Source organism: Microcebus murinus, chromosome 19 (genome assembly GCF_040939455.1).
Source record: "Microcebus murinus isolate Inina chromosome 19, M.murinus_Inina_mat1.0, whole genome shotgun sequence".
Taxonomy (NCBI): domain Eukaryota; kingdom Metazoa; phylum Chordata; class Mammalia; order Primates; family Cheirogaleidae; genus Microcebus; species Microcebus murinus.
Window position 1 is genome coordinate 19949894 of NC_134122.1, and position 25591 is coordinate 19975484.

Consider the following 25591-nt stretch of genomic DNA (forward strand, 5'->3'; position numbering starts at 1 on the left):
CCTACCCCAGTGCCTTTGCACTTGCAGGTCCTTCTGCCTAAAATGTTCCCCCATGGCTGGTTCCTTCTTATCACCTAGCGTACAACCCCTTAATGTTATGACCTTGATCCCTCGCTGGTTTTCTATGACATTTAGTTCCATTTGCACTTAGTTTGTCTGATACTTCTTTTGTCTGTCTCTTCCCACTATAGTATAGGCCCCATGGGGGCGGTCACTGTGTGTATATTTCTGTCACCAGTCTGTGGCCTGCTAAACAAATATTGGTGGGAGGAAGGACGGCAGGCAGGTGGGCGGGAGGGAGGAGGGATGGAACATCCTTGTGTTAACACACAGCCAGGAGTAGTGTGGTGAGTTAACAAAGAGTGTGGGTTCTGGAACCCAAATGATTGAGTTCAAATCCCAGCTCTGCCACTCACCAGCTGTGTGACCTTGAGCAAGTCACTTAACCTCTCTGAGCCTGAGTTCCCTTATGTATAAAACAGGGACAATGTGACGATGAGAACTATCTTCTCAAGTTATTCTGAGGTTTAATTGGGATGATGCATCTTTAAAGTCCTTAAAACCCTGGCACAGCAGGAGCTATCAGCTCTTTTTAGCAATCCTTCTCTTGATCTTTCAACCACCGCAAACTCCAGTGCAGGGTGTCAGAGAATTCACTCTGAAGATCAAGAAAAAGCAAAACAAAAGCTGCCTTCCTCCCAAGACTTGTTCTCCGGAGGACATGAGATGTTTTCGTTGTCAGGAGGAGAAGCTCTGTAGGGCAAACATCCTTCAAATCGACCACAGGGGAATTTGTACCAAGTTCCTCAAAAACAGCTAGAAAAAGACAAAAAAATAAATAAATACAGAATAGCAAGATGCTTTCTCTTTTTTCTCTGGAGCGGTCATTCGGGTCAGCTGTGAGTAGTTTCCCAAAAGTGATTCAGCTGGGAAGGAGAGCGTGCACATCCGAGCTGCCCTGTGTCTTCAAACAGCACAGAACGGCCTGCACTCACCCTGGTAACTTCGCAACCCGCCTTGGGCCCGTTTTCACAGCCTGGTGCAAGCTTAGGAATCAAACACCCCAGGTTCAAACCCCAGCTCTGACACTGCTCGGCTTGTGTGATGTTTCGCCCCTCTGAGCCTCAGTTTCTCCGTCTGTAAATGGGATTCATCTTGTGCACATAACAGGGTTATGGGACAAAAGGAGGTCAGGTTGGTGCCCAAGTAATGCAAGGTGGTGGCGGTGGTGGTGACAGTTGTCTTGCTCTTCTTCTTTCAGGGCTGCTAGGCATGAACTTGTTACATTTCTTGAGCCAGAGACATCTGGCCCTCCCGTCGGCCCCTGGCTGGTTAGCAAGATGAAAACTCTCTTGAGAATTTCTTCTCTCTGTTTTCCTCTTGGGTCCCCATGTGTTAATGGCTGCCCTTTCTCCTGTGGCTAGAAGTCCCCACTTGACATATGGGCAAAGTGAGGCATTCAGAAAGGCGATGTGACGTGCCCAAGGGCCTCTCGTCTCATGGCACGGGGACAGGGTCCTGCCCCCTGTGGCAGGAGGCCAGCCCGGAGGCAGCAGGGCGGGCAGGAGTCTGGGTCGGGACAGAGCAGGGGTCCCACGCTCAGCCCTATGGGCGGGTCGGCTCAGGAGTGAGGGAGACAGGCCGGTTTGCAAAGCCTGGAAGAGGGGCGTCCATGGGACCCTGGGCGTGTCTCTGGCCCTTCTCTCTGAGCTGAGGGGCTGGACTGGGCTGCCACAGGCCCCCTGGGGCCAGTTGTGTCACCTCTTCACACCTTGGGGCTTCAGTTTCCACACCTGTGAGATGTGGTGGCTCCCGGCCACACTGCCTGCCTCATGGGTCGTGACTGTGAGGCCTGTGGGGATGATGTCACCTGTCCCCAAGAGGCAAATGTCACGTTGCCGGCCCCAGTCCCCTAGCGGGTGACCTTTGGCGACAGTGGGCGCCTGCTGGAGAGCCGGCCCCCTCCCACCCCCTTCTCACTCCCTCGAGGCGGGGCCAGCCCCGGGCGGGCGGGGTGGGGCGGCGGGCAGCTCACCACATCCTCCGCTTCCTCCCCGCGCTGCACACGCGGGACGGCAGCCAGCCGCCTCAGACAGACCCACCGGCGTCCCTGCCGAGTGACTGTGGGCCGGGCGACCGGCCGCCTGCCCGCTTGCCCCTGAGCGCGAGCCACGGCCACGCGCTGTCTGTCTGTCTGCCGGCCTGTCCATCCCTGGCGCCCACGGCTGCCTGTCCCTGCCCTGCCACCTCCCTCCTCCGCCTGGCTGCCCTGGCTGCCTGCGTGGGGCGGCCGCCCCGAGGCCCGGCCGGCTGCGCCACCCAGCCTGGGTGACAGGCCTATGTCTGTGTGGTTGGGGCGTCAGGGCCGCTTGCGGACCCCCACCCCAGGCCCCTGCCTGCTTTCTCGGGCCCCACGCCGAGCCCAGCCGCCACCCCTGGGAGCCCGCGGGATAGCCGCCAGCGCGCAGGATGGATTTCTGAGGGAGCCACTGAAACTGCAGGTAAGGGGACTGCAGCCGGGCCCTCCTCCGCCCAGGAGGGTCTGTTCTCCCGCATCAGCGGCACCGTGGCAGACTCTGGGGAGTCTCGTGCCCCGGGCAGGGCTAGGGACACAGAGGCACAGAAGCCTCTTGCAGTGAGGCCGGCAGAGTTGGGGTTGGAGTCCCTGACTCAGCCAAGCCCGGCGGCTGGGGGCCGGGCAGCAGGGACGTGGCCCGTAGGACCCCCTCCCCGGAAGCCAGCTTCCAGACGCAGGGGCTTGGGGGCTGAAAGCCAGTTTCCGGCCAGCCCTGATGTGACAAGCCCCCGGCCTCTGGGCAGCCCGCCGGGCAGCGATGGGCACCGGTGGGGGGTGAGGCAGGCCGGCACCAGCTTCGGGCCAGCTTCTGTGTTTTCTCACTGTCAGTCCATCTCATCCTTCCAGACTGGGGTTGCTGTGCCCATTTCACAGATAAAGAAGTGAGGTTTCGGGAGAAAGAGTGACGTTTGCTTGGTGACTCAGCTAGGACGTGGCAGGGTGGGCCATCAAGCCAGGTGGCCCCATGAGCTGTCACTTTTCCCGTGAAGCACAGGGTGGGAGCCAGATGATAGGAGGCCGACCCGGCTCTGTGTGCGAGTGGAGGCCAGGGGAGGCTGAGCCTCGAAGGTTGGGAAAGAAAGAAACGGGCAGACGCGTTCCTGGTGGAGGAGCCCCGGGGAGGGGAGGCCAGGATGGAGCCCCAGACTTGTTGAGGGATGATTAGTCGCTGCCCAGCCGGAGCAGGAGGCCAAGTGCAGGGACACTGCAAAGCCACAGGGCTGCTCCTGGGAGAACGTCCGTGCTCCCGGCGGGGAGGGCCGGGTGTCAGAGGCACACGTGGAGCGGGAGAAACCCGCGGGCAAAACCTGGCCATGTGACTTTCAGGCTGGGTGAACTCGGGTAAGTCTCTCTGCTTCTTCTAGCCTCACGGAGCCTCAGTTTTCTCATCTGTAAAATGGACCTAAGGTGGCGTCTTCCTCGTGGGGCCGTCTGTGAGGACTCCCGGGCATAACCATGTGCACGCTGGGATGGCAGAGGCCCCCTCCCTCCCCGCTCGGAAAGGAGTTTGCGTCATGAGGGACCTTGAGCCTGTGGGGGGAAGGGCCGGACTCCAAGAGCGACAGCGGGCACAGGGACACATTAGGGGGGCCGCGGTCCTGCCTTCCCCGGCCCTTGGGCTCTGCTCCTCCGGCACTGGCTCACCATATTGGAGGCGCTGGGAGTCTCCCACAGTCCTCACGGCATAAGGCGAGGCTGTGGCCTCATTCAGCCCATTTCACAAATGAGGAGACTGAGGCTCAGTGGGGCCAACCTTGCCCCAGGTTAACTGGGACCGGGAGGTGTGGAGCTGGGGTCGGACCCCTGTCCGTATGATGGCAGGGCCACACCTGCTGGATAGGGGAAAACAAGAATGAGACTCGCGGCGCGGGGGCACCCTCGGAGAACGGGCACTGGATCAGGGTGGCTGGGCCCCCTGAGCCCTGAGCCTCCCGTCCCCCGCTGGCAGAAGGTCGGGTCCTTGCTCAAGCCCACAGCGGGGCAGCTAAGAGCTTCCTGAGGGGACCTGGCCAGATCCAGGCCGCACGGCTGAGCGGGGCCCTAGGGAAGAGGGCGGGAGGTGGGGCGGGCACCAGTAGGGGCTTGTGGCCGGTGGCCAGTGGCCAGTGGGTGGCGGGCGGAGGAGGCGGCCAGCCAAGGGAAGATGGGAAAGAGGAACCCAGGCCGCAGGGCTCTGGGAGGCGCCCGCCTCTGGCAGCATCAGGACCGGCACACGCCTGGCGAGTAAACACACGAATGGGCAGAAGGTGCGTCCCTTTCTTCCCGGCCGCCCGGGAGCTCGAGCCTTCAGCATCCTCGAGCGGGCCCGGGGGCCCTTCTCCAAGCAACTGGGGGTCCCCGCCGTCCAGGGGTGCCAGACCTGGCTTACCCCAGGCCACCCATTGTGATTTGATGCTTCGGAGTCAGCCAGACCTGGGTTCGAGTCCCAGCCCCACCACTTGGCACCTGTGTGACCCTGGGGAAGCCACTTGAGGTCTCTGAACCTCAGCTGCCCCTCGATCCGTGACCGGAGGACACGCTGTAAGAGTGAGAGGAGTGAGGGCGCCAGTCTCGGCTTTGTCGCGCGGCCGTACTCAGCACGTACGTGTCGCGCACCTGCTAGGGGTCGGGCCCTGCGCGGGTCCTAGGGTTCGCGGTGCAAGGCAGACAGTGACAGAGGGGAGAGGGCCCAGCCGTGCCCCGCAGGCGGCCCACAGCAACAGGGGCTGTTACGTCTTACTTCGCTGCTGCTGGTGGCAGTCTGCTAGTTCACCTGCCGCAGCTTCTGACACAGACGGGGCCCCAGCGATGACAGCTCTTGTGACAGTTCTACTCCCCCGGTTTGCAGATGGGGAAACTGAGGTTCAGAGAGGGGTGGGGAATTTCCGGGGTCACTCGGGGAGTCCTCTAGAAGGGGAGGGAAGAAAGCCGTGAAGGCGAATGGACGCTTCGTTGAGGAAGAGGGTCTCCCCGGCCTCACCACCCCTCCCTCGAGCGGTTCTCCTTCCCCGGCCTCCAGCGGCCCCAGTCACTGGAAGGCCGTGCGGGGGGAGCGCTGGGGCAGCCCCACCCCACGGCCCACAGGTGCCACCGCCCCCACTCCTGCCCTGGCCCCGGGCCAAAGGGACTTTTCAGACAGCTCAAATGAGAGCTCTGAGTAAACTTGGAACTTCTGAAACCACCTGAGAATATTCCCCGGGGTGGGGGCAGGGGCCCCTGGAGGCCCCGTCGGCCCGGGACATCTGCACCAGCCTGCCGGTCCCTGCAGCTGCAGGAGGGGTCCGGCCGCCACATCCAGATTGTCCCCAGAGAGGTAGGGCAAGTCACCAACCTGGCTCCCCCCGCAGGCTTTGTGCCCATGGACAAGGCCCTGGGCCTCCCTTTCCCCATCTGCCAAGTGTAGACCAGGACAGTGTAGACGAGGGCCCTCCAGTTTTCTCTGGTAACACTGGGTCTCCTTCGGCCAGAGCCAGGGCAGGCTGGGGGGGCGCTGGGAGTGGAGGAGACAGAGGGCAGGTCGCCAGCCCGGCCCGGGGTCCCTTCCTGCGGCTGCAGCAGTCACGGTTCAAAGCGTCCTCTCTCTGCTTCACTGCCAGACCCCGGGTCCGGAGAAACGCAGCTGGAAGGAGGTATGGCCGCAGGCGCTGAGAGAGCCGGCACAGTCTGGGCAAGGGCCCGGGGTGATACAGGTCACAGCGGGCAGGGGTTACTCAGTCGCATGAGGCTGCACAGGCTGGGACAGGCTCCTCAGCTAGGAGAGGCTGCACAGGCTGGAAGGAGTTGCAGGAGGGAGAGATCGCTCTGGCTGGGAGAGATGGACAGGTGGAGAGGTTGCACAGGCTCAGGGGTGGCATGGGTTGCGGGGTCAGGCCCTTCCCGTCACCTTTGGCTCCTACTGACTAAGCTGTAAGCTTAAGGTCCCTGGCACACCTGTCCTCAGACACCCTCGCCACTGGAAAAAAAAAAAAGTGAAAAGCAACTAGCATTGACCGCACACCTACAGCGTGTAGCACCTGCCTCCTCGCAGTCCCCAGCCAGGCCAGGGCCACTGCCCCACCCTGCAGGTGAGGACAGCTGAGGCTCAGAGAAGGAAAGAGCTGTGGCCACAGTCCCACCGGGAGTTAGTGGCAGAACCTCCTTTCTGATCCAGGGCCACCGGGCTAGCTCTTCCCAGCCTGAGGACTCTGCTGTGTGACCCTGGGCAACCCGCTATCCCTCTCTGAAAATTCCTCTTTACTAATCTGATGACAGCAGTCGCGATCACTCAGTTTCTGCCAGCTGAGGGTGTTGCTGAGGGAGAGGTGGGGTCAGTGAGGAAGCTGATGGGGAAACCAAGGCCACTCGGGGGCTGCCTCGGTGCCTGCACCACAATCCTTCATCTCATTCATTCATTCATTCCTGCACTCAGTGTTCTTCTTCAGCAACTCGTTGAGCACCCAGTGTGCTCCAGGTCCCCCCATTCCATGCACTGGGGGTGCCGTGGTGGGCAGAACAGGCAAGTGACCCAAGCAAGCTCTGGGGGTCTTTACTCCGGCATGGAGACAAGTCATAAACACAAAGCAGAAGCAGAGAGATTTGGTAACCTAATCGTAGCATTACAGTTGCTGTGAGGGAGACAGACGAGGGGACGTTTGGTGCAGAGAGCCTCAGAGGAGACCCACGTCAGGGCAGACGGCCTCCTCGGAGAGGCAGCCCTGAAGTTGGAACCTGAGGATGAAAAAGCAAAGAAGCTGGGGAGGTGATCTAGGCGGAGGGAAAGGCCTGTGTGTGCAAAGGTCCTGAGGCAGGGGAGAGGTTGGATCCTTGGAGCTTTTATCCTCCTTGAGCACATAGGCTCCCACTGCCTTGAATTTAAGCCAGAAGAGCCGAAAAGAAGAAGACTGAACCTTGGAGTGTATAGTCTACGTAGGTTTTAACATCGAGGGTAATCCGCACAATGCATTACCATTGAAGCTTTCTCTTTCATTTAGTCATTCCTGTGACCAATGTTTTGAGCACCTACTATGTGTCAGGCACTGGTTAGTCACGGGGATCCAGCGGCAACCAAGCAACACATGGTCCCTGCCGTGACGGTGCTCAGGATGTAAACGAAAACACCCGAGCCGTGCGCGCCGGTGGAGGGGGCGCTGCAGAGGAAGGAGTGACTCACACTTCTTGGAGAGGTCAAACACTGGCAGAGGAGGTGACATTTGAATGGGACTTTGGAGATTGAGTAGGAGGCTGACAGCCAACCAGGGCGGAGAGTTCCGGCAGCTGAAATAGAACATGCAAAGGCGTGGGAGCCCGATGAACGGGGCATGTCGGCGGGGCTGCCGCAGTCCCGTGTGCCTGGGGTCCGGGAGGAATACTGGGGGCCAGATCCTGAAACGTCTAGAATGCTGGGCTTCCCTGCAGGCCATTGGGAAGCGGAGGCTGAACCCAGGAGTGGGCGGGAGGAGGCGCGGCTGCAGGTCGGTAGGTCGGGTCGGGAGGCCGGGAGGCCGAGAGGCCGGGAGGTCGGGGAGGAGGACCTGGCAGGACAGCAGGTGGCAGAAATCCTTGGAGACCCAGGAGAACAAGAGAGCTCTCTCCCCTGTGTTCCCTCTCGGGAAGTCCCTCGGTCTCGGCACTTCCCTTTCTGGTGACCTGCTGGCTCTTGTTCCTGGCACTTCTGGGGAGTCCCTCTTCACCCCTCTCATTTCTTCTTGGTCCCCAGGGGAACGGGCCCTTTTACTTTCACCACGCTCCTCACCTTTCACAGGCAGGCGCCCGCCCCCACCTGGGTCACGCTGGAGAGCACGCTGGCTTGAGAGACTAGAAGGATCCCTGTCCTGAATCGCCAGCAAGGGAAAGAAGTTTTGGGGAAACCGAGAACTTGGGTTCTTTCCAGTTTGGGGAGGTTGTAGATAAGGCTGCCGTGAGCACGCTGGCTCATGTTCGCTCGGAGGAATGCATCCACGTTTCTCTTTGGTGCATGACCTAGGAATGGAAGTGTTGGGCGCAATGTCGAGTGCAGTGTCCCGCAGTGGTCGTGTCAACTCACGCTTGGGCCAGAACACTGGCTAGAGATGGAGAGTTTGGTGACGCTAGCTCCTTTCCAGCACTCGGAATGGTCTTTATTTTTCATTGTATACTTAATCCTCCCCCTCCCACCACCATTTCAGTTTCTTTTCCATTCTCTTCGTGGAAACTTTTGGTAAGGAAATAGTCTTAATTTTAATGGAGTCCAATTGATCAGTGTTTTTCTTTGGGGCTAGAGCTTTCTACGTGATGTTTGAGAAGTATTGCCTGCACTAAGGTTACGAAACTGTCATCCTATGTTTTCTTCTAGATTATCTAATATTTTACTTTTCTCATTTGGGTCTGCAATCTACCTGGAATTTATCTTTCTGTATGGTGTGAGATAGGGATCAAGGCTCATTTTTCCCATATGAATATACAACCAGTATGCCATCTTTTAAAAAAATGCTATGTTTTCTCCACTTCTTTACAATGGTGCCCTTACTGAAAATCAAGTGGTTATATATGTGTGTTTATTTCTGGAGTCCCTATTCTTTTTCATTGGTCAGTTTGTTTTTCCTTGCAACAATGCCATACTTTTTAAATTACTTTATAAGTCTTGACATTCTTCTTCAAAATTGCCTAAACTATTTTCAACCCTTTGCATTTCTATATAAATTTTAGAAATATCTTGTCAATTTCCACCAAAGAAAATCCTGCTGGGGATTTTTTTTCTTTGAGCATTGAGATTTTATGGAAACTTTAGTTCCATTTGGAGAGAACTGACATTTTTAAAATATTAAATTTACCAATCCATGAACACAGTATATACCCCCACTTATTTATATTTTCTTTAATTTTTCTTAGTAATGTCTTATAGGTTTTTGTGTAGAAGTCTTGCCCATGTTTCATTAGATTTCTTCTTGGGTGTTTGATCTTTTGATGCTAATGTAAATTACATAATTCTAAAATTTCATATTTGTTATTAGCATATAGAAATGTAATATTTTTTTTCATTCTTTATAACCTTATTAACACACTTTTCAAGCTAGAGTTCCAGATGTAGGAAGAAATAGCTGCAAACCCCAGCCCACTTTAACTGTCCACCAATTAGGAACTTTCTGCCTTTGCTTTTATAATGTTCATAGACCTCTTTGTCTACTTATGAGAAAGGGTATGATGAAGCAAAGCAGTGTCTCAGACTTGGATTTAATTAACCAGTAGATTTTTTTCCACTCAACAATTTTTTAAGTGTAAAGTACAGTATTGTTCATTATGTGCACATTATTGTATAACAGATCTCTAGAATTTTTTCATCTTGCATGAGTGAAACTCTATACCCATCGAACAACAACTTCTCACTTTTCCCTTACCCCAGTCCCTGGCAATCATAAGTCTACTTTCTGTTTCTATGAGTTTGATTTACTGTAGACACATCATGTAAGTGTAATCATGCAGCATTTGTCTTTTTGTAATTGGTTTATTTCACTTAGCACAATGTCCTCAAGTTTCACCTATGTTGAAGCATATGACAATATTTCCTTCTTTTTAAATGCTGGATAATATTTCATTATGTGTATATACCACATTTTGTTTACCTATTCATCTGTCAATGAATATACCACATTTTGTTTACCTATTCATCTGTCAATGAATTTAGGTTGCTTGCATGTCTTGGCTATTGTAAATAATGCTGCAGGTAAACATAGGTGTGCAAATATCTCTTTGATGTGCTGCTTTCATTTCTTTGGATATATACCTGGTATTTATATTTTTTATTTTTAAAATATTTTAAAAGGTTTTGCACCATTTTATAATCTCACCAAAAGTACACATGGATTCCAATTCTCCACATCCTCAACACTTGTTATTTTCTGGGATTCTTTTTTTTATTATTATTATTATGGCCATCCTAACAGGTGTGAGATGCTATTTCATTGTGGCTTTGATTTGCATTTCCCTAATGATTAGTGATGTTGATTATCTTTTCATATGCTTGTGAGCCATTTGCTTATCTTCTTTGGAGAAATGTCTGTTCAAGTCCTTTGTCCATTTTTAAATTGTGTCATTTTGTTACTGTTATTGAATTGTAGGAGTTCTTTATATATGTTGGATATTAACTCCTTATCTGATATGTGGTTTGCAAATATTTTCTCCCATTCTGTAGGTTGCCTTTTGACTCTGTTGACTATTTCCTTTGCTGAACAGAAGTTTTTTTAAGTTTTATGAAGGCCCATGTGTCTATTTTTGCCTTTGTTGCCTGTGATTTTGGTGTCATAGCCAAGAAATCATTGCAAATTTCAATGTCATGAAGATTTTTCCCTACACTTTCTTCTAGGAGTTTTATACTTTCAAGTCTTATGTTTAGGTCTTCAATCCACTTTCAGTTAATGTTTGTATATGGTGTGAAATAAGGATCCAACTTGATTCTTTTGCCTGTGGATATTCACTTTTCCAGCACTATTTCTTGAAGAGACTATCTTTTTCCCCTTGTGTAAACTTGGAGCTCTTGTAAAAGATCATTTGACCATTCCACAAGGGTTTATTTCTGGGCTCTCTACTCTGTTCCATTGGTCTATATGTCTGTCATGATGCCATTATAATGCTGTACTGATTACTTTAGCTTTTCTGAAATCAAGAAATGTGAGGCTTCCAGCTTTGCTCTTCTTTCTCAAGATCGTTTTTGCTATTTAGGGTCCCTTGAGATTCCAATTGAATTTTAGAATGGACTTATTTCTGTAAAAAATGCCATTGGGATTTTAACAGGGATTACATTATATCCATGGTTTGCCTTGGGTAGTATTATCATCTTAATAATATTAAGTTTTCCAATCTATGAACATGGGATGTCTTTCCACTTATTTGTGTCTTTTTAAATTTCCTTTGACAATGTTTTGTACAAGACTTTCTCCTCCTTGGTTAAGTTTATTCTAAGTAGTTTGCTCTTTTGGATGCTATTGTAAATAAAATTGTATTCTTAATTTTCTTTTTGGATTGTTCATTGTTAGTATACAAAATGCAACTGATTTTTGAGAGTTTGTTTTGTATCCTGCAACTTTGCTGAATGCTTGTATTAGTTCTAACAGTTTTTTCTAACCTTTAGGGTTTTCTACATACAAGAACATGTCATCTGTGACGGAGGTAATTTTAATTTTTCCTTTTCAATTTAGATGCTTTTTAATTCTTTTTATTGCCTAATTTCTCTGGCTAGGACTTCCAGTATTATGTTTAATAGAAGTGGCAAGAGTGGACATCATTGCCTTGTTCCTGATCTTAGGGGAAAAGCTTTTAGCTTTTCACAGTTGAGTATGTTAGCTGTGGGCTTTTTATATGTGAACTTTATTATGTTGAGGTAATTTATTTCTGTTTCTAGTTTTTTTTTTTTTAGTGTTTTTTAATCATAAAAGTGTGTTGATTTTGTCAAATGCATTTTCTGCATCAACTGAGATGATCACATGATTTTTGTTCTTTGTTATGTTAATATTGTAAATTATATTTTTTGCTTTTTGTAATTTGAACCATCCTTGCATTCCAGGGATCAATCCCACTTGGTCATGGGATATACTATTTTTAATATGTTGTTGAATTCAGTTTGTTAGTATTTTTTTGAGTATTTTTGCATCAATATTCATCAGAAGTATTGGTCTGCAGTTTTGTTTTCTTGCATCTTTGTTTTGCTTTGGTATTGGGGCCTCATAAAATGAGTTTGAAAATGTTCTTTTCCCTTTAATTTTTTGGAAGAGTTTGAGAAAGAGTGATGCTAACTCTTTCTCAAATGTTTGGTAGAATTTTCCGGTGAAGCCATCTGGTTCTGAGCTTTTCTTTGTGGAGAGGTTTTTAATTACTGATTCAGTCTCCTTTCTCATTGCAGGTTTAGTCATATTTTCTTTTTTTTTTTTTTTCATGATTCAGTCTTGGTAGGGTGTATGTTTCTAGGACTTTATCAATTTCTTCAAGGTATCCAATTTGTTGGCATATGATTGTTCATATTATCTCCAAATTGGAATAGTTTACTGTTTCCTTTCTAATCTGGATGTCTTTTATTTCTTTTTCTTACCTAATTGCTTTGGTTAGAACCTCTGGTAAAATTTTGCGTAGAAGTCATGAGAGTGGACATCCTTGTCTTATTCATGATCTTAGGGGCAAAGCTTTTATTTTTTCACCATTAAGTAAGATGTTGACTGAGGTATTTTAATATATTCCTAATCATATTGTCCTGGCCTTCATTTTTTAAATGATATTTTTGCTACATATAAAATTCTAAGTTGGGCTTTAAAAATTCAGCTTTTAGAGAAGTTGTTTTATTGTCTACTCTCTTCCATCATTTCTATTGGAAAGTTAGCTGACAGTCTTATTATTTCTTTTTTGAAAGTGAAGTATCTTTTTTTTCAGCATACTTTAAGAATATCTGTCTTAAATTTTTAAAAATAGATTTTCTATGATATGCCTAGATGTGTGTTTCTTTCTATTTATTCTTTTTGTGATTTGTAGAGCTTTCTGAATCTGTAGCTTAATGTCTTTTGTTAGTTTGGAAAAATTCTTAACCAGTGTCTCTACTATTGCCTCTCTCTTTTCTTTCTTAACTTCAAATGTATGCATGTTACAGCTATTTACAATGTCTCATATGTCTCGTTTGCTCTTTTCTGTGTTTTTAAACTTTTTTTCAGTATAGCTTCAGTCTGGGTATTTTATATTGACCAATCTTCCACTATTAATTTTCTCTTCTAATGTTGATAATCTGTTGCTAAATCCATCTCTTCAGTTTTTATACATTTCAGTTATTATATTTTTAAGTTCTAGGATTTCTATTTTTTAAATAGATTCTATATTTCTAATATAATACTTTTTTTTTTTTTTTGCGATAGAGTCTCACTCTCTTGCCCTGAGTAGAGTGCCGTGGCATCAGCCTAGCCTAGCTCCAGCAACCTCAAACTCCTGGGCTCAAGCCATCATCCTGCCTCAGCCTCCTGAGTAGCTGGAACTACAGGCATGTGCCACCATGCCCGGCTAATTTTTCTATTTTTAATAGAGATGGGGTCTCTCTCATGCTCAGGTTGATCTCAAACTCCTGAGCTCAAGCAATCCTCCTGCCTTGGCCTCCCAGAGTGCTAGGATTATAGGCATGAGCCACTGTGCCTGGCTTTCTAGTAGAATTCTTGAACATACTAATCATAGTTATTTTAAACTGTTTCTGATAATCCCATTTCCCCCAATCACCTGCCTGCTTTTATTGTCCTTTTTAAAAATCTTTGTTATTGATCATTCAATGCTGTTTCCTGGTTTGCCTTGTAATTTTAATTGTGTGCTAGACATTGTGTATGCAGCTATGACGGAGTAGCTGGTATTGGACTAATCCTCCCATCCATGGCAGTGCTGGGATTTGAGCTGGCAGGCCACTCCACGGTCTGTGTTTTAACCAACATGGCGCACACTGCCTTGCCATTTTCTACTAGTTATCTGTTAACGGTAGTGATATAATATTTTCTTTTGACACATGCTTACTGGAGTAAGAAATGGGAGGCAAGGTAGAGTTGAATAGCAAGTGGATAATAGCACCAAAGGAAACTTTGAAGGCAATAAGGGAGTGGCAAGAGTTCTGGAACGTTCCAATGTGGCTTCAGGGATGGAGCAGGTGGGCTGTGAGAGCTGGAGCTTAGATGATGGGTGCGGGGAAGGTATTCAAGGAGAGGGCTCAGCTTGTGCAGAGGCAGAGGCACATGGCAGGGCCTCGGGTGCCAGGAAGGTGCTGAGTAATTCCGGGCAGCTGGATGGTAATATTAGGAAGCCAGCCCCCAGCACAGCACTTCACAGCTCACAAAGCACCACCGCTTCTGCTTTCTCAAGGACTCTTCTTAACTGCCAGGCGCAGTGGGCATTGTTGTCCCCATTTTTGAGATGGCAACTGAGGTCAGAGAGTGGAAGAGCCAGAGAAGAGCTGCTGTCTGCCTCAAGATCCTCGGGCTTCAAAGTCTACTCCACTGTGTCAGATATCTTTGGTAGCAAGCAACAGAAATATACTTGAATGTGTCTGAGCAGCACAGGTGTTCATTGGCTCCTAGAAATAAAAAGTCCAGGGGTGGACATCAGATATGGCTGGATCCAGGTCCTCACGTGATGCTATAGGGATTCTGGATTGGTATTCTCAATATTGACATCGTTTTCAGGCAGGGTCTCTCTAAGAGGCAATAGAGATGGCTACAAGCTTCTAGCAGGTACCAAAGAAATGTACCTCTTTGCTAGAGTTCCAGAAAAAAAACAAAAAAAAAAACACCCAGGACTTCTCTTATTGGCCTTGACTAGGTTGATGTCCACCCCTGATCCAATCCCTGTGGCCAGACAGAGGGGGTGCTTGGATTGGCCAGGCCTGGGTCAGGTGCCCACTCGTGGAGCAGGGCGTGGAGTCGGCTCTGCCCGAAGCATTAGAGAATGCTCCAGATTGGGAGCTCCTCAAAAGGTGGGGCAGGGAGAGATGCCAGCCAGACAGAAGCAACAGATCCTTCCTCTGCATCCCCAGGGCCCTGCAATCTATGAAGAGCTAGGGAATTTGGAGGGATGAAGAGCCTTGCATCTGGCAAAGGAGTTTGCACTTCGCCTGTGGTTGAGATGGAGGCACTGGGGAGTGGGGTGGGCAGGGCTGTCTGTGCCGGGCCTTGTGCCGGGGCTGGGGTCACAGACGTGGACCCGACAGTGAGGCGCAGACACAGACCCCCCCTCCTGCGATCGGAGGTCACAAGGCTTGCGGCCACGCGGGCTCAGCCTTCCTTAAAGCAGGCTTAAAGGGCACCTATCCGCCCCAACATCATTTTATTTTAATAGTGATGTTATTCATTTCAAAGTGTGTTATAAAAAACACACAACCACGGACGTTACTGGAGTTAAGTTTTTAAGTGAGTTCATTCATAGAAAATATGCTAAGTAAATAACACAGGGCACACAGTGTACAAATAGGTGTACAAAATTTTGTACACAGTGTACAAAATTTTGAAAGTGAGAAATTGTGCAACCTCATGGCTAGATCATTCTGGGACCCCCCTCCATCTCTGGGGCTCTAAATTCTCTGTCCATCGCAGCTGTTTATCGAGTGTTAATATGTCAGGGGCCACATCCAGGGTTTTTTGCAGTTCTCGAATCCTCACAAGAATCTTGGACGCAGGCTTTACTGTCGCCACTTTATAAGGTTTAAAGAGACAAGGGACTTGCCTGGAGCCACACAGCCTGTGTCCTTCGCCACTGCTTCCTTGGTGACTTTGTTAGGAAGGTCAGAGGGAACTAAGGATGGAGCCAGAGTAGAATCTGGGGGACCCCAGTAGCGGGGACGGGGAGCTTCCCATCGTGGGGTCAGGGATGGTGTCTGGGAAGAGCCGTGCATGTGATTGGGTCCTGCATGGGACACCCCTCTAGCCTCTAGTTCCAGCTACACCCCTGCATGGGGTGGGGCCTGTCTGTCTGGGTGGACTCGCTGGCCTCCGGCTGGCACCTCCCCAGACACACAGCTGGAAGGTGCAGCAGGCAAGGTGCCAGCCTGGCGGGTCGTTCCCCTGCCAAAGGGTCAAAGGCCACTCTTCCTGGATACACTCACCCTGCTGCCCAGAGAGCCTCCATCTCGGCCAGAGTCACGAGTCCAGGCTGCCTTTGTCCGGCAGGCCTGGCTTCCCTGGCGTGCCCCGTGGCGTAAGAAGCCTCTTCTTTGGCTAACCTTATCCGAGTGCTCGGCAGGGCTCTCCTGTGAGGGCTAGCCTTGGGTGTGTCCCTCCGTAAGAAGTCCAGGGTTGTTTCTGGGAAGGAGAGCTCAAGGTTGCTGCTGTCCAAGCCGTTGCCTTCTTCCCTCCCTCTCTCCCGCCTCCATCCCTCTCTCTCTCTTCCTGGGGTAGATAAACGCACCAGTTTGGTCTCAAGTCAGTGGGCCTAGCAAAGGCAGAAGAGCAGCAGTCTCCCCCTCTTCCACCTCCGGCAGGGACTGTGCCCGCGCAGGGAGGCAGAGGGAGAAATGGGGAAGGACCTGCAGGGGAATCACCCACGTCTAAGGAGCAGGATCGCTCGGGGGCATCCATGGGACCCTCACATTTTTGTTCTTTTGAGACAGAGCCAAGAATCAGAGGCAAGTCTGCCCAGCAAGGGACAGGGACAAGCGGGAGCCCCCAGGCCTGGGCCACCCTCCCGCAGGCCCCCCGCCAGCCCCTGGAGCCAGCATGCCCTGTGGCTGGACGGCCCTTCTGCTCCTGCTGGCGCTGCAGGGCGGTAAGTAGCTGCCCCGAGTCTGCGGCGGGGGAGGGCCCCCCCCTGCAAAGCTGAGCTGGGGCCCAGCTGGCCTTGTGGGCTCTGGGATGTGGTTAGAGTCCACGAACCCGGAATCTGTGGTCTCTGTCTGCCGGAGGCTGATGCCAGTTGCAAGCAGGTGACCCTCCCGTTAGCCAGAACCCATCCAGCCAGAGCTCCGTGAGCTGGGGGCGGCTCGTGCGGGTCTGCAGTGAGACTGGGAGGCCGCGGGACTTCATCCTTCCTTTCTGTTGCTTTCTGCCTTGGCTGGCTCCCAGCCCTCAGAGGGAGGAAGTCCTGCCTTTGGTCTAACCTCAGTTGCTCCTTATGTAATGACTTTCCTTGGAGATGGTTTTCAATAGTAATCACTGGATCCTCAGGAGGCGTTTCCCAGGGGGCGGGGGGAGGGGAGGGAGAGACAAAAGGAGCCAAAGCGATGGCAGGAAGTCCCGCCAGGGGGACCAGGAGATGCTGCAGTCACAGGGAGAGACGTTGGAGCCCAGAGCTGGCAAGGCCAGGAGTCCCAGTGCGGAGGCACTGCCCAGAGCCAAGAGATCCAGGAGGGCTTCCTGGAGGAGGGGGCCACGAGGAGGCGGGATGCAGCCAGGGCTTGCACAGAGGCTGGCCCAGGGGCAGGGGCAGGGCGGGAACTCAGCTGCTGCCCTGCTGACTCATAGGCATTTTTTCTGGTTTTTACCAAAAGACCCAGCGCCTCAAATAGCTCCTTCAGGAAACACATGTCAGGAGTTTATTTTCCCCTTTTGAGTGGCCAGCATCACCCGCTGTGGCTCAACACCTCGCAGGGAGCAAGTAGCAAGCCCCTGCTGTATACTGAGCCCTGAGCGTCACCTCATTCCATTCTCCCCACGGCCCTGCGAGGTCCCAGCTGCAGTGAGGCCCGGCCTTTAGTTGAGGACGCTGAGGCTCAGAGCGGATGGGGAACAGTCCAGGTCTCACGGCCGGGCGGCGGCAGGGCTGGGACTGGCTCCCGCCTCTCACAGCCTGTTTTAGGGCCTCCGTGCCGCTGTAACAAAACACCTGCGACTGGGCAATTGATACATAGGAGAAGTCTATTCCGCACCGTTCTGGGGGCTGGGAAGTCCAAAGTCAAGGCGCCAGCAGGTCCGGTGTCTGGTGAGGGCCCTGCCTCTGCTTCCAAGGCGGCACCTGGAACACTGTCCCCTCGCCTGGCAGAAGGGACGGAGGGGCAAAAAGGGGCCAAGCGCTGGTTCCCTCCAGCCCTTTTAGAAGGCCACCCATTCATCTGCACAGGCTCTGCCCGCAGGCCTTGGTCACCTCCCAAAGGCCCCGCTGCTTAGTGTGAGCGTGCTGGCGATTGAGTTTCCACACGTGAGTTTGGGGACGCACACATTCAAACCACAGAGTGGCCCTAGCCACCGGGCTCTGCTGCTGCCTGGTGAGTGGCCACTGCGCGCAGGCAGTGTGTCCCCCGTCATCTCATGTCACCCCCTCAGCAGCCTCTGGGGGCGCTGTGTCTCCAGTTTGCAGACAGGGAGGGGAGGCGGTTTTGAGTCACATGTCCCTGGTCCCAGGGCTGGGAAACGGCACTGCCACTTTGATCCTGCCCCAGGTGTGGGGTGGCCAGGGCACCGGCTGGCTTTATCACTCCCTCTGGTCCCCGAAGCCATTTCAGGGGCTGCTGTTCCCTCCCCAGTGTTTCATCCCAAGTTTGGGGACAAACGTTTGAGCCTCCACGTTCCTGGAGCCCTGAGGGAGAACAACCAGGGCACAAACTCAGAGGAGACACAGCCGTCTGGAGGCTTCTGCAGCCCTGGGTTTAGATTCTGCCAGAATCAGTCCCCTTTCTCCTTGAAGTGCTCGAACCAGCCCCTCTGCATCCTGACGGCAGGTCCCTCGTGCCTCCCCGAGGAACGCCCCCTCCTGGAGCAAAATTCTTTCCCACGACTCAGACCCCTTGGTAGTGGCTGCCTGGAGGACCGTGTTGAGAAGGATCCTGAGGCTGCACCTAGGGGAGAGTGCTGTGGTCGATTAGCAATGTCTGCCACGCGTGCGGATAAGGAGCATGGTCTAGGTTCTGCCTTCCCTGGCTGCGGGTCGCAGGGCCCAGACCGAGACAGACACGGGGCGTGGTCTTGTCTTGGAGCCTCAGTGTTCTCATCTCTACAATGGGGTGGATTAAAGGACATTTCCAGCAACAAAGTCCTTGGCTCCCAATCCAGGTTCTGACCACAGTGAGACCTGGGAGGGAACGTGCCACTGCCTCACGGGTCTTCATTCGTCCAGGAAAACAGGAAAAGCCACTGAAAATGAATCCACTTCGAATGAGGAACACGTTTTTTCATACCTAGTGGGGGGAGAATAGTGGCATTGGTAGTTGACTTGACAAAACAAAAGTACAAATCGTGAAGTTTATTTTGTCAAACATTTAACAAAATCTAGATTATGATTGTACCCCTATTTTGGAACACAGTGAAACAATGAATGTTAGGGGAGTGGGAAGGTATTAAATCTTCCACCAAAATTGCCCGACGGGGCAATACATTGTCACTTCTTGGTGGCGGTGGTGGTGGTGTCATTTTGGCCGTAGGATAATAAAGACATTTTTGCAAAAGTATCCCAGGGCTTCTCAGTTTCCTCACGTTTTCCTGCCCCGTGAAGCCTTCCTGCGTCTCTGAGGCCCACGCCCTGGGGACCGGTGGCCGCAGAGCTGAGGACTCTGAGGAGTTTTCAGCACCGCTGACTCCGTGAGGCCCGGACCCTCTCGGGGAGTGCGGGTTTGTGCTCGCTGTGTCGGCCCCACATCTGGGACACTCAGGACATGCCACTCTGAGTGGGAGCCCGGCCAGGAGAGACGCCGGCCTGGTGGCTGGACAGGGGGCTCAGAGTTGGGGGGACCAGCTCGGTTTACTATAGTCCACATTGCCAGGGTGTCTTGTCTCCACAGCCTGCCTGGAAGCTTTGGGGCCCAAACAAGGAGTTCCCGGGTGGTGAGGACCCCGGTGCCCCAGGCCGACATCTTAGTGGCCTCTGAGTCCCCATGTTCATCCTGGCCCAGAGACCCCTGTCCCCCATCCCCCATCCAGCCCTTGCGGGGGTGAGGGGTGAGCCCCAGCCCCCCACCAAGGCCTCTCTCTCCCCGGACCCTCCAGGCTGGGGCTGCCCACCCCTCGTCTGCTACACCGATTACCTCCAGACGGTCACCTGCACGCTGGAGATGTGGACCCTGCACCCCAGCACCCTCACGCTTGCCTGGTAAGTGGCTGGGCCTCGCCAGCCCTGGGGACAGGGCTCAGGGCGCCCGGAGGGCTGGGCTGGGGCCGGACTGCAGGAGAGGCTGAGTTGGACCTACTGTGCACCTGGCCAATGGTTTAGTGACAACAGGAGTGGCTGCCTCGTCCTGGCTCAGCCAGTCCACCCCAGGAAGACGCTGTGAGCTGGGGACCACTGCGCCCTCCTTACAGGTGACCACTCGGGGCTCACGGGACTTGCCTGAGCACATGGTCAGGTGGCCACAGGGCTGCTCTGTCCAGCTTCAGAAGGTCACTCTCTCGTCCACACAGGCCTGCCCGTGGTTTTAAGGCCCCAGGGCAGTCCATCCCCGGTGTCATGTTTCGAGCACTTAGCAGATGGCCAGCCTCCTGCTAGGGCATCACATGAATGAATGATCACTTCCAACTCTCCCATTTTACAGATGAGGACACTGAGGTTCAGAGAGGTTAAGCAACTTGCCCAAGGTCACACAGCTAGTGAATGGTGGAGCTTGGGCTGATTCAAACTCAGGCCGCCCGATGCCAAAATCGATGGGTCCACGCAGAGCTCAGGACGAGGAAGCGCTGCCTTTCATTCTGTTATCCGCCAGCTCACTCATTCATTCAAAACACGTTTACGTTCCGGCCAGACGCTGTTGCAGGGGTTGGGGGCTGAGCAGGGCTGGAGCCTGACAGGGGCCGATGTCTCTGAGCTGACGCACCACAGGGGGCGGGGGCTGGGGGAGCCGGACCGTAAACACAGATGGCATGCGGGATGCTTTCTGATAGCATTCGCTGTAGAGCACAGGACGCTGGCCCTGCGAGGGACAGCACGTGACATGGCGAGGGTCTGTTTCGGCCCAGGGGGGCGGGGCAGGCTCCCCGGGCGAGCAGGAGGGGCGTTCTGGGCAGAAGCACGGCACGTGCAAAGGCCCCGAGGGGGACGAGCTGGTGAGTGTGCAGGACAGAGAAGAGGGCCGTGTGGCCGGAGCGGAGACAGCCAGGGCGAGGCAGAATGACAAGCAGAGAGGACCAGGAGTAGGCAGGGGCCAGATCTCTCTGTGCAGGAGGAGAGAAGCTGCTGGAAGCTTTTAGGCAGGGGATGACAGGGACTCTTTAAAGATCCCCCTGGCTAAGGATAGATTTCAGGGAGGGCAGGAACACCTCCAGGCAGACATCGCCGTGGTCCAGACTGGAGAATTGGAGAGTGTTTATTCAGCAGAAGTTACTTCCGAAGTTCCTGCTGCAGCAAACTTAGCAGCGAACTTAGTCCGCACGTCTCTACTGGCCCTGGAGGCTGGTCATATTCAGAACCTGAACGTATATGGAAATAAATATCTGGTGAACTCCTATACATACTTCAACACCCGTCATTTTTGTCCAGTGGGAGTTAAAAGGCCAAAGCATTTCCCCAACCCCCAACCTCTCCCACCTGCCAGCTCCCCTGGAAGGTCACGCAGAGCAGGGGATGACCTTCATTTCAGTCCTATCCCAGCACTCAGCACAGGCTCTAACCAGGCATTCAGTGGATATTGGCCACAGTGCTCTGTCCCCTTCCTGTGGGACAGCAATCGGGTGGTTGGAATTGACAGGGACAGATGTAGACTTGGTCCAAGCAAGAATGGCTCAAATTTCCAAAGTTCACAGCTGCTGCCCTAAATGAGGTAGTGAGTTCCTGGTCCCTTGGAGGCATGCAAGCAGAGCCTGGACACAATCCATGCAGGGGAGGGGACACCTTCCTCAGGAGAGAGTTGGCTGGACTAGGCGACCCCCAGCCCCACCTCAGACCCCTCCCAGCCCTCAGATTCTAGGCTTCTGCCCCCGACAAGCACCGATCCCCCCTGGCCTCCGGCCGTGACCCGCTGCTCTGTCCTTAAAGGCAAGACCAGTATGGAGAACTGGAGGACGAGGTCACCTCTTGCAGCCTCCACAGGTCCACCCACAACACCACGCATGCTAAGTACACATGCCACATGGATGTGTTCCGCCTCATGGCCGACGACATTTTCAGCGTCAACATGACAGACCAGGCTGGCAACCACTCCCAGGCGTGCGGCAGCTTCATCCTGGCGGAGAGCAGTGAGTACCCTTTGGGCCCCAGGCGGAGGAAAACCCAGGTGGGGGGTGGACCCCTGCCCTCTGGGTGCCCCCTGCCCTGTTCGGTATCCTCACCACCCTGCTTTTTAGATGTACTACTTTTTACTAAGGTGTGATGGGTTGACATTAGGTTTGGGCCTTTACCCCAAAGAGAGGCAGCAGAGCTATGGAAAAGGGCTGCCTGGGACTGGGGACTGCTGGGCTTCTGTTCGGGCCCAGCCCCTGCCTGTCTGTGTCACCTTGGACAAGGCACACCTGCCTCTGGGACTGTTCCCCCATTTGTGCAGTGTTCGCCCTGTCCACCCTGACGCTCTGGGATTCTGTCCCCGTGAGGAGGCAAGCAGAGGACACTGAGTCACAAGAGAAAAGTTCCAGAGTTCCCTCCCTTCATTGGCTGCAGGGCGCGGGCTGGAGAGGGGGGACGGGGGCAGGGGCCCGGCTGGCGGAGGCAGTTGCATCAGCGGGTCTGGGCCCACACACGGCAGAGCAGAGAAGGAGGCTTGCAGCTGCCACTACCCCTTGCAGGGTGGCCCCAAGTGGCATTTCTCTGTGGCTCCCTCCCTCCCTCCCTCCCTGTCAGGGTCTGAGACCAGCCTGGGCCAGCTGGGGCAGGAAGCGATTTTCTGACCATCACCCCCAGCCCACCGTGGGCCCGTCCTCCTGCGGGGCCCTGGGCCTCTCTGCGCTGAGCAGCCTCCTCCTCGGCCTCCTCGGCCCCGGGACACGCAGACGTCTCCCGAGTGTCTGTAGGGAGGTTCTTGGTCACCCGTGCCCCCCTACTTGGGTCCTCACCACCCAGCCCAGGCGTCCCCCTGCCCTGGGGACGAGAGAAGAAGGCTTAGGGACTGTTTGGGTGAAAAAGGTCCCATCACGGAAATAGCCACGGCAGCCATGCAGCATTCCTGAATTCCATCTCCCACCGGGCCGTGGGGACAGCCCGCAGTGCAAGTCTCACAACCGACCATAAGCAGCTCCGTAGCTCTGTGTTGGAAGCCCCAGAGGCTCGGTTGTTAACTTGACAACTATTTGCTGAGGGCCTACTGTGCGCGGGCTCTGTTCCAGGAGCCGTGGGCGCAGATGGGGCGGGGACTGCCAGCCCACTGCCCCGAGACGCTGGCCCGGGCAGGGGCAGGCGGCAGACAGACGGCGGAGGGAAGAAAGTGCAGGGCGCTGCACGGTGGCAAGCAGCAGACAAGGTGGGCTCCGAGGGCAGAGGCCACCGTCCTGACACTGCCAGGACACTTGTCATGTGGTCTGCCTGAAGTTGCCGCCGCCTGCTATCCAGCTTGGTCCCCGTGAATGCGAAGCCCCGTGACAAAGGAGCTGGCACCATTTTACGGAGAGGCAATTAAGGCACGAGACGTCCTGCTCAAGTTCATAAGACAAAACTGGGCCAAAGCAAAGCTGGAGTGCTGGCTTTGACCTTCAACTGGGGGGTGTCCTGGAGGCTTGGGGTTGTGGCCCAGAGCTCGGCCCCTGCTCTTGCTTAGAAGGTGTCCAAAAGATGAGGACAGTTAAACCCAGCTCACTCTCGGGGCCACGGCAGGTGCCACTCCGCCCCATGCAGGGCAGCTGGGTGGCGTTAAGGAAATGGCAGGCTTGGTCGAGAGCGTTCATTTGTGCTGGCTAGAGCCGGCGCCGGGCCGGCCGCTCTTAGCTCCGGAGCACCCCTTTTTCCAAGGTCCCCCAACCTGCTTCGCCCGTTTCTGTTGTGCCTACCTCTGAGTTGGCAACCCTGGTCTAATCTAAGCCTCTTATTTTTCCTTGAAGAAACTGAGGCCCAGACGCAGGGAGTGCTCTGCCCAAAGTCACTCGGGGCTGCTAGTCCCGATCTCGGAAAGGATGGGTCGGGCTTGGCATCGGGGAGGCACGTCTTCCCGCCACCAGACCCTCCTCGTCTGCAGCCTCACCTCGTCCTGTTTTATCTTTCTGGGTTTTTCCACCTAGTCAAGCCAGCTCCCCCTTTCAACGTGACCGTGACCTTGTCGGAACAGTACAACGTCTCCTGGCGCTCCGACTACGAAGACCCCGCGTTCTACGCGCTGCGGGGCAAGCTGCAGTACGAGCTGCAGTACAGGAACCGGGCAGACCCCTGGGCCCTGGTGAGGAAGGGGAGGGTCTGCCCCACCCCGCTCTGGGCGCGGGGAGGAGAGGGTGTCCAGGTGGGAGGGGGAGCCTAGGCATTCTTGGCCCAGGCCAGAAACCTGGGGTTCGATGAGAGTATGAGCACTCCCCGAGGTGCCTCCCCTGTCCTCTCCCGCCTTCTCCCTGGGGTAGGAGACCCCTCGTGCACCCCTCCCACTGTCCCCGTCTCCTCCTCTGTCGGCACGCTGGGAAGGAAGGGACTGTCACCTCCCCAGCTCCCATCTCGAGTCCAGAGCAGTCACAGTGGAGGGAGTTTCAGAGATGGGCAGCTGGGAACCTTCCCACCCGGTCAGTCTGGCCATGGGTGGAGAGTTCCAGAAATATGAATAACTGAGAAGGTCCGGCGTCAGAGGGTCCATTGTTTCAGACTCGGAGAGGTGTCCTTCCAGCCCACTATTTAGAAGTCATGGCTGAAGAGTTCTAGAATGATCTGTCCTTTAGAATGCTGCCCGTTGAAGACGTTCACAAATGGCATAGTTTAGCATGTCCCCAGTGGAAGACTCCCAGGGGTACCCACTCCAAGATGGCTATAGTCGGAGACTTCCAGAAACGCCCACTATTGGGAATGTCGACATGTCAAGTGGGATTCCGGAGGTGCCGTTTGTCTGGGATGCTTCCAGACCGCTGCCCCTCCGTGGCCATCCCCGTCCCAGCAGGGAGGGTGTGCGAGTGGGTGAGTTGGGATCAGAGAGAAGCAGGACGAAGGGCCGTGTTGCGGGCCAGACCGAGGCGGTACTGGGTCAGCGCTGCCCACGCTTGGGTGGCCGGAGCTCGGGCGTGGCCCGGTTCTGGCGGGGGAGGAAGAGACGGCTCCTCTGGCCGGGGCTGGCAAAGGGCCGGCCTGGGGGAACGCGACCCCAGGCAGGCGCCCTTTCCCTGTGCCGGCAGAGTCCCAGGAGAAAGCTGATCTCGGTGGACTCGAGAAGTGTCTCCCTCCTCCCGCTGGAGTTCCGCAAAGACTCGAGCTACGAGCTGCAGGTGCGGGCGGGGCCCCGGCCCGGGTCCTCCTTCCGGGGCACCTGGAGCGAGTGGAGCGACCCAGTCATCTTTCAGACCCAGCCAGAGGGTAGGTGTGAAGCTGGCGTGGACACCCCACTCCTGGTACCGAATCTCGTCTCGGTCCAGCCACCGCCAGCCCTGCGCCTCCTGGCACGCTGGGAGGTGTGGCTCACCCCCATTGCGTGGGGCCTGGCTGCTGCTTTCGTCAGGCGTTTGATCCTCCTGATTCTGAAGCGGGAATCATTATGCCCATTTTGCAGATGAGGAGACTGAGGCTCAGAGAGATGATAGTACTTGCCTGGGGTGGGGGAGGAGAGCAGGACTTGCGCCCAGATCCATCCCACTTCAAGGCTCCGGCAGCCTCCCCGCCCCTTCTGCTCCAGCCCACACCTGTTTCGCCACCAAATCGTCCCACCCCCTCCCCCCATGGCCTCTGGTAGAGCTGGTGCCATTTAACCCTGTATTTGCCTCCTGCCCAGAGTCAAAGGAGGCCTGGGACCCTCACCTGCTGCTCCTCCTGCTCCTGCTCGTCGGGGCCTGCAGCCTTGTCGTCTGGAGCCTGAAGTCCCGCCCGTCCTGGAGGTGAGGCCAGGACATCGGGGAGGCAGGGAGGTGGTTGGCCTGGGCCACAGCCCCTCTATGACCCACCCCGGGGCGGGGGACACACCTGTCGTCATGACAGCGGTGACGATGATGGCGATATACCCAGTTCCTGGAAGTTATCGTGCACCTGTGCATGTGACACCCCACAGTTACCCCTATTTTACAAGTGGGGAAACTGAGGCACAGAGCATCCGAGGAACTTGCCCAAAGTCGCACAGCTCTGGAG

The 25591-nt window shown here is 54.1% G+C and overlaps 1 protein-coding gene across 1 annotated transcript in view; it reads left to right on the top strand.

Annotated features, from left to right (window-relative positions):
- Nucleotides 1-2067: 2067 nt before the first annotated feature.
- The window catches only part of IL21R (interleukin 21 receptor), a 28281-nt gene continuing 4757 nt past the window's right edge, over nucleotides 2068-25591 (top strand). Inside the window, exons 1-7 of the mRNA XM_012780107.3 lie at nucleotides 2068-2501; nucleotides 16119-16273; nucleotides 19423-19525; nucleotides 21401-21600; nucleotides 23566-23720; nucleotides 24652-24829; nucleotides 25242-25344. Coding sequence (XP_012635561.2) covers nucleotides 16225-16273; nucleotides 19423-19525; nucleotides 21401-21600; nucleotides 23566-23720; nucleotides 24652-24829; nucleotides 25242-25344 — 788 coding nt within the window. The 5' untranslated portion in view covers nucleotides 2068-2501; nucleotides 16119-16224. The remainder of the gene's footprint in view (nucleotides 2502-16118; nucleotides 16274-19422; nucleotides 19526-21400; nucleotides 21601-23565; nucleotides 23721-24651; nucleotides 24830-25241; nucleotides 25345-25591) is intronic.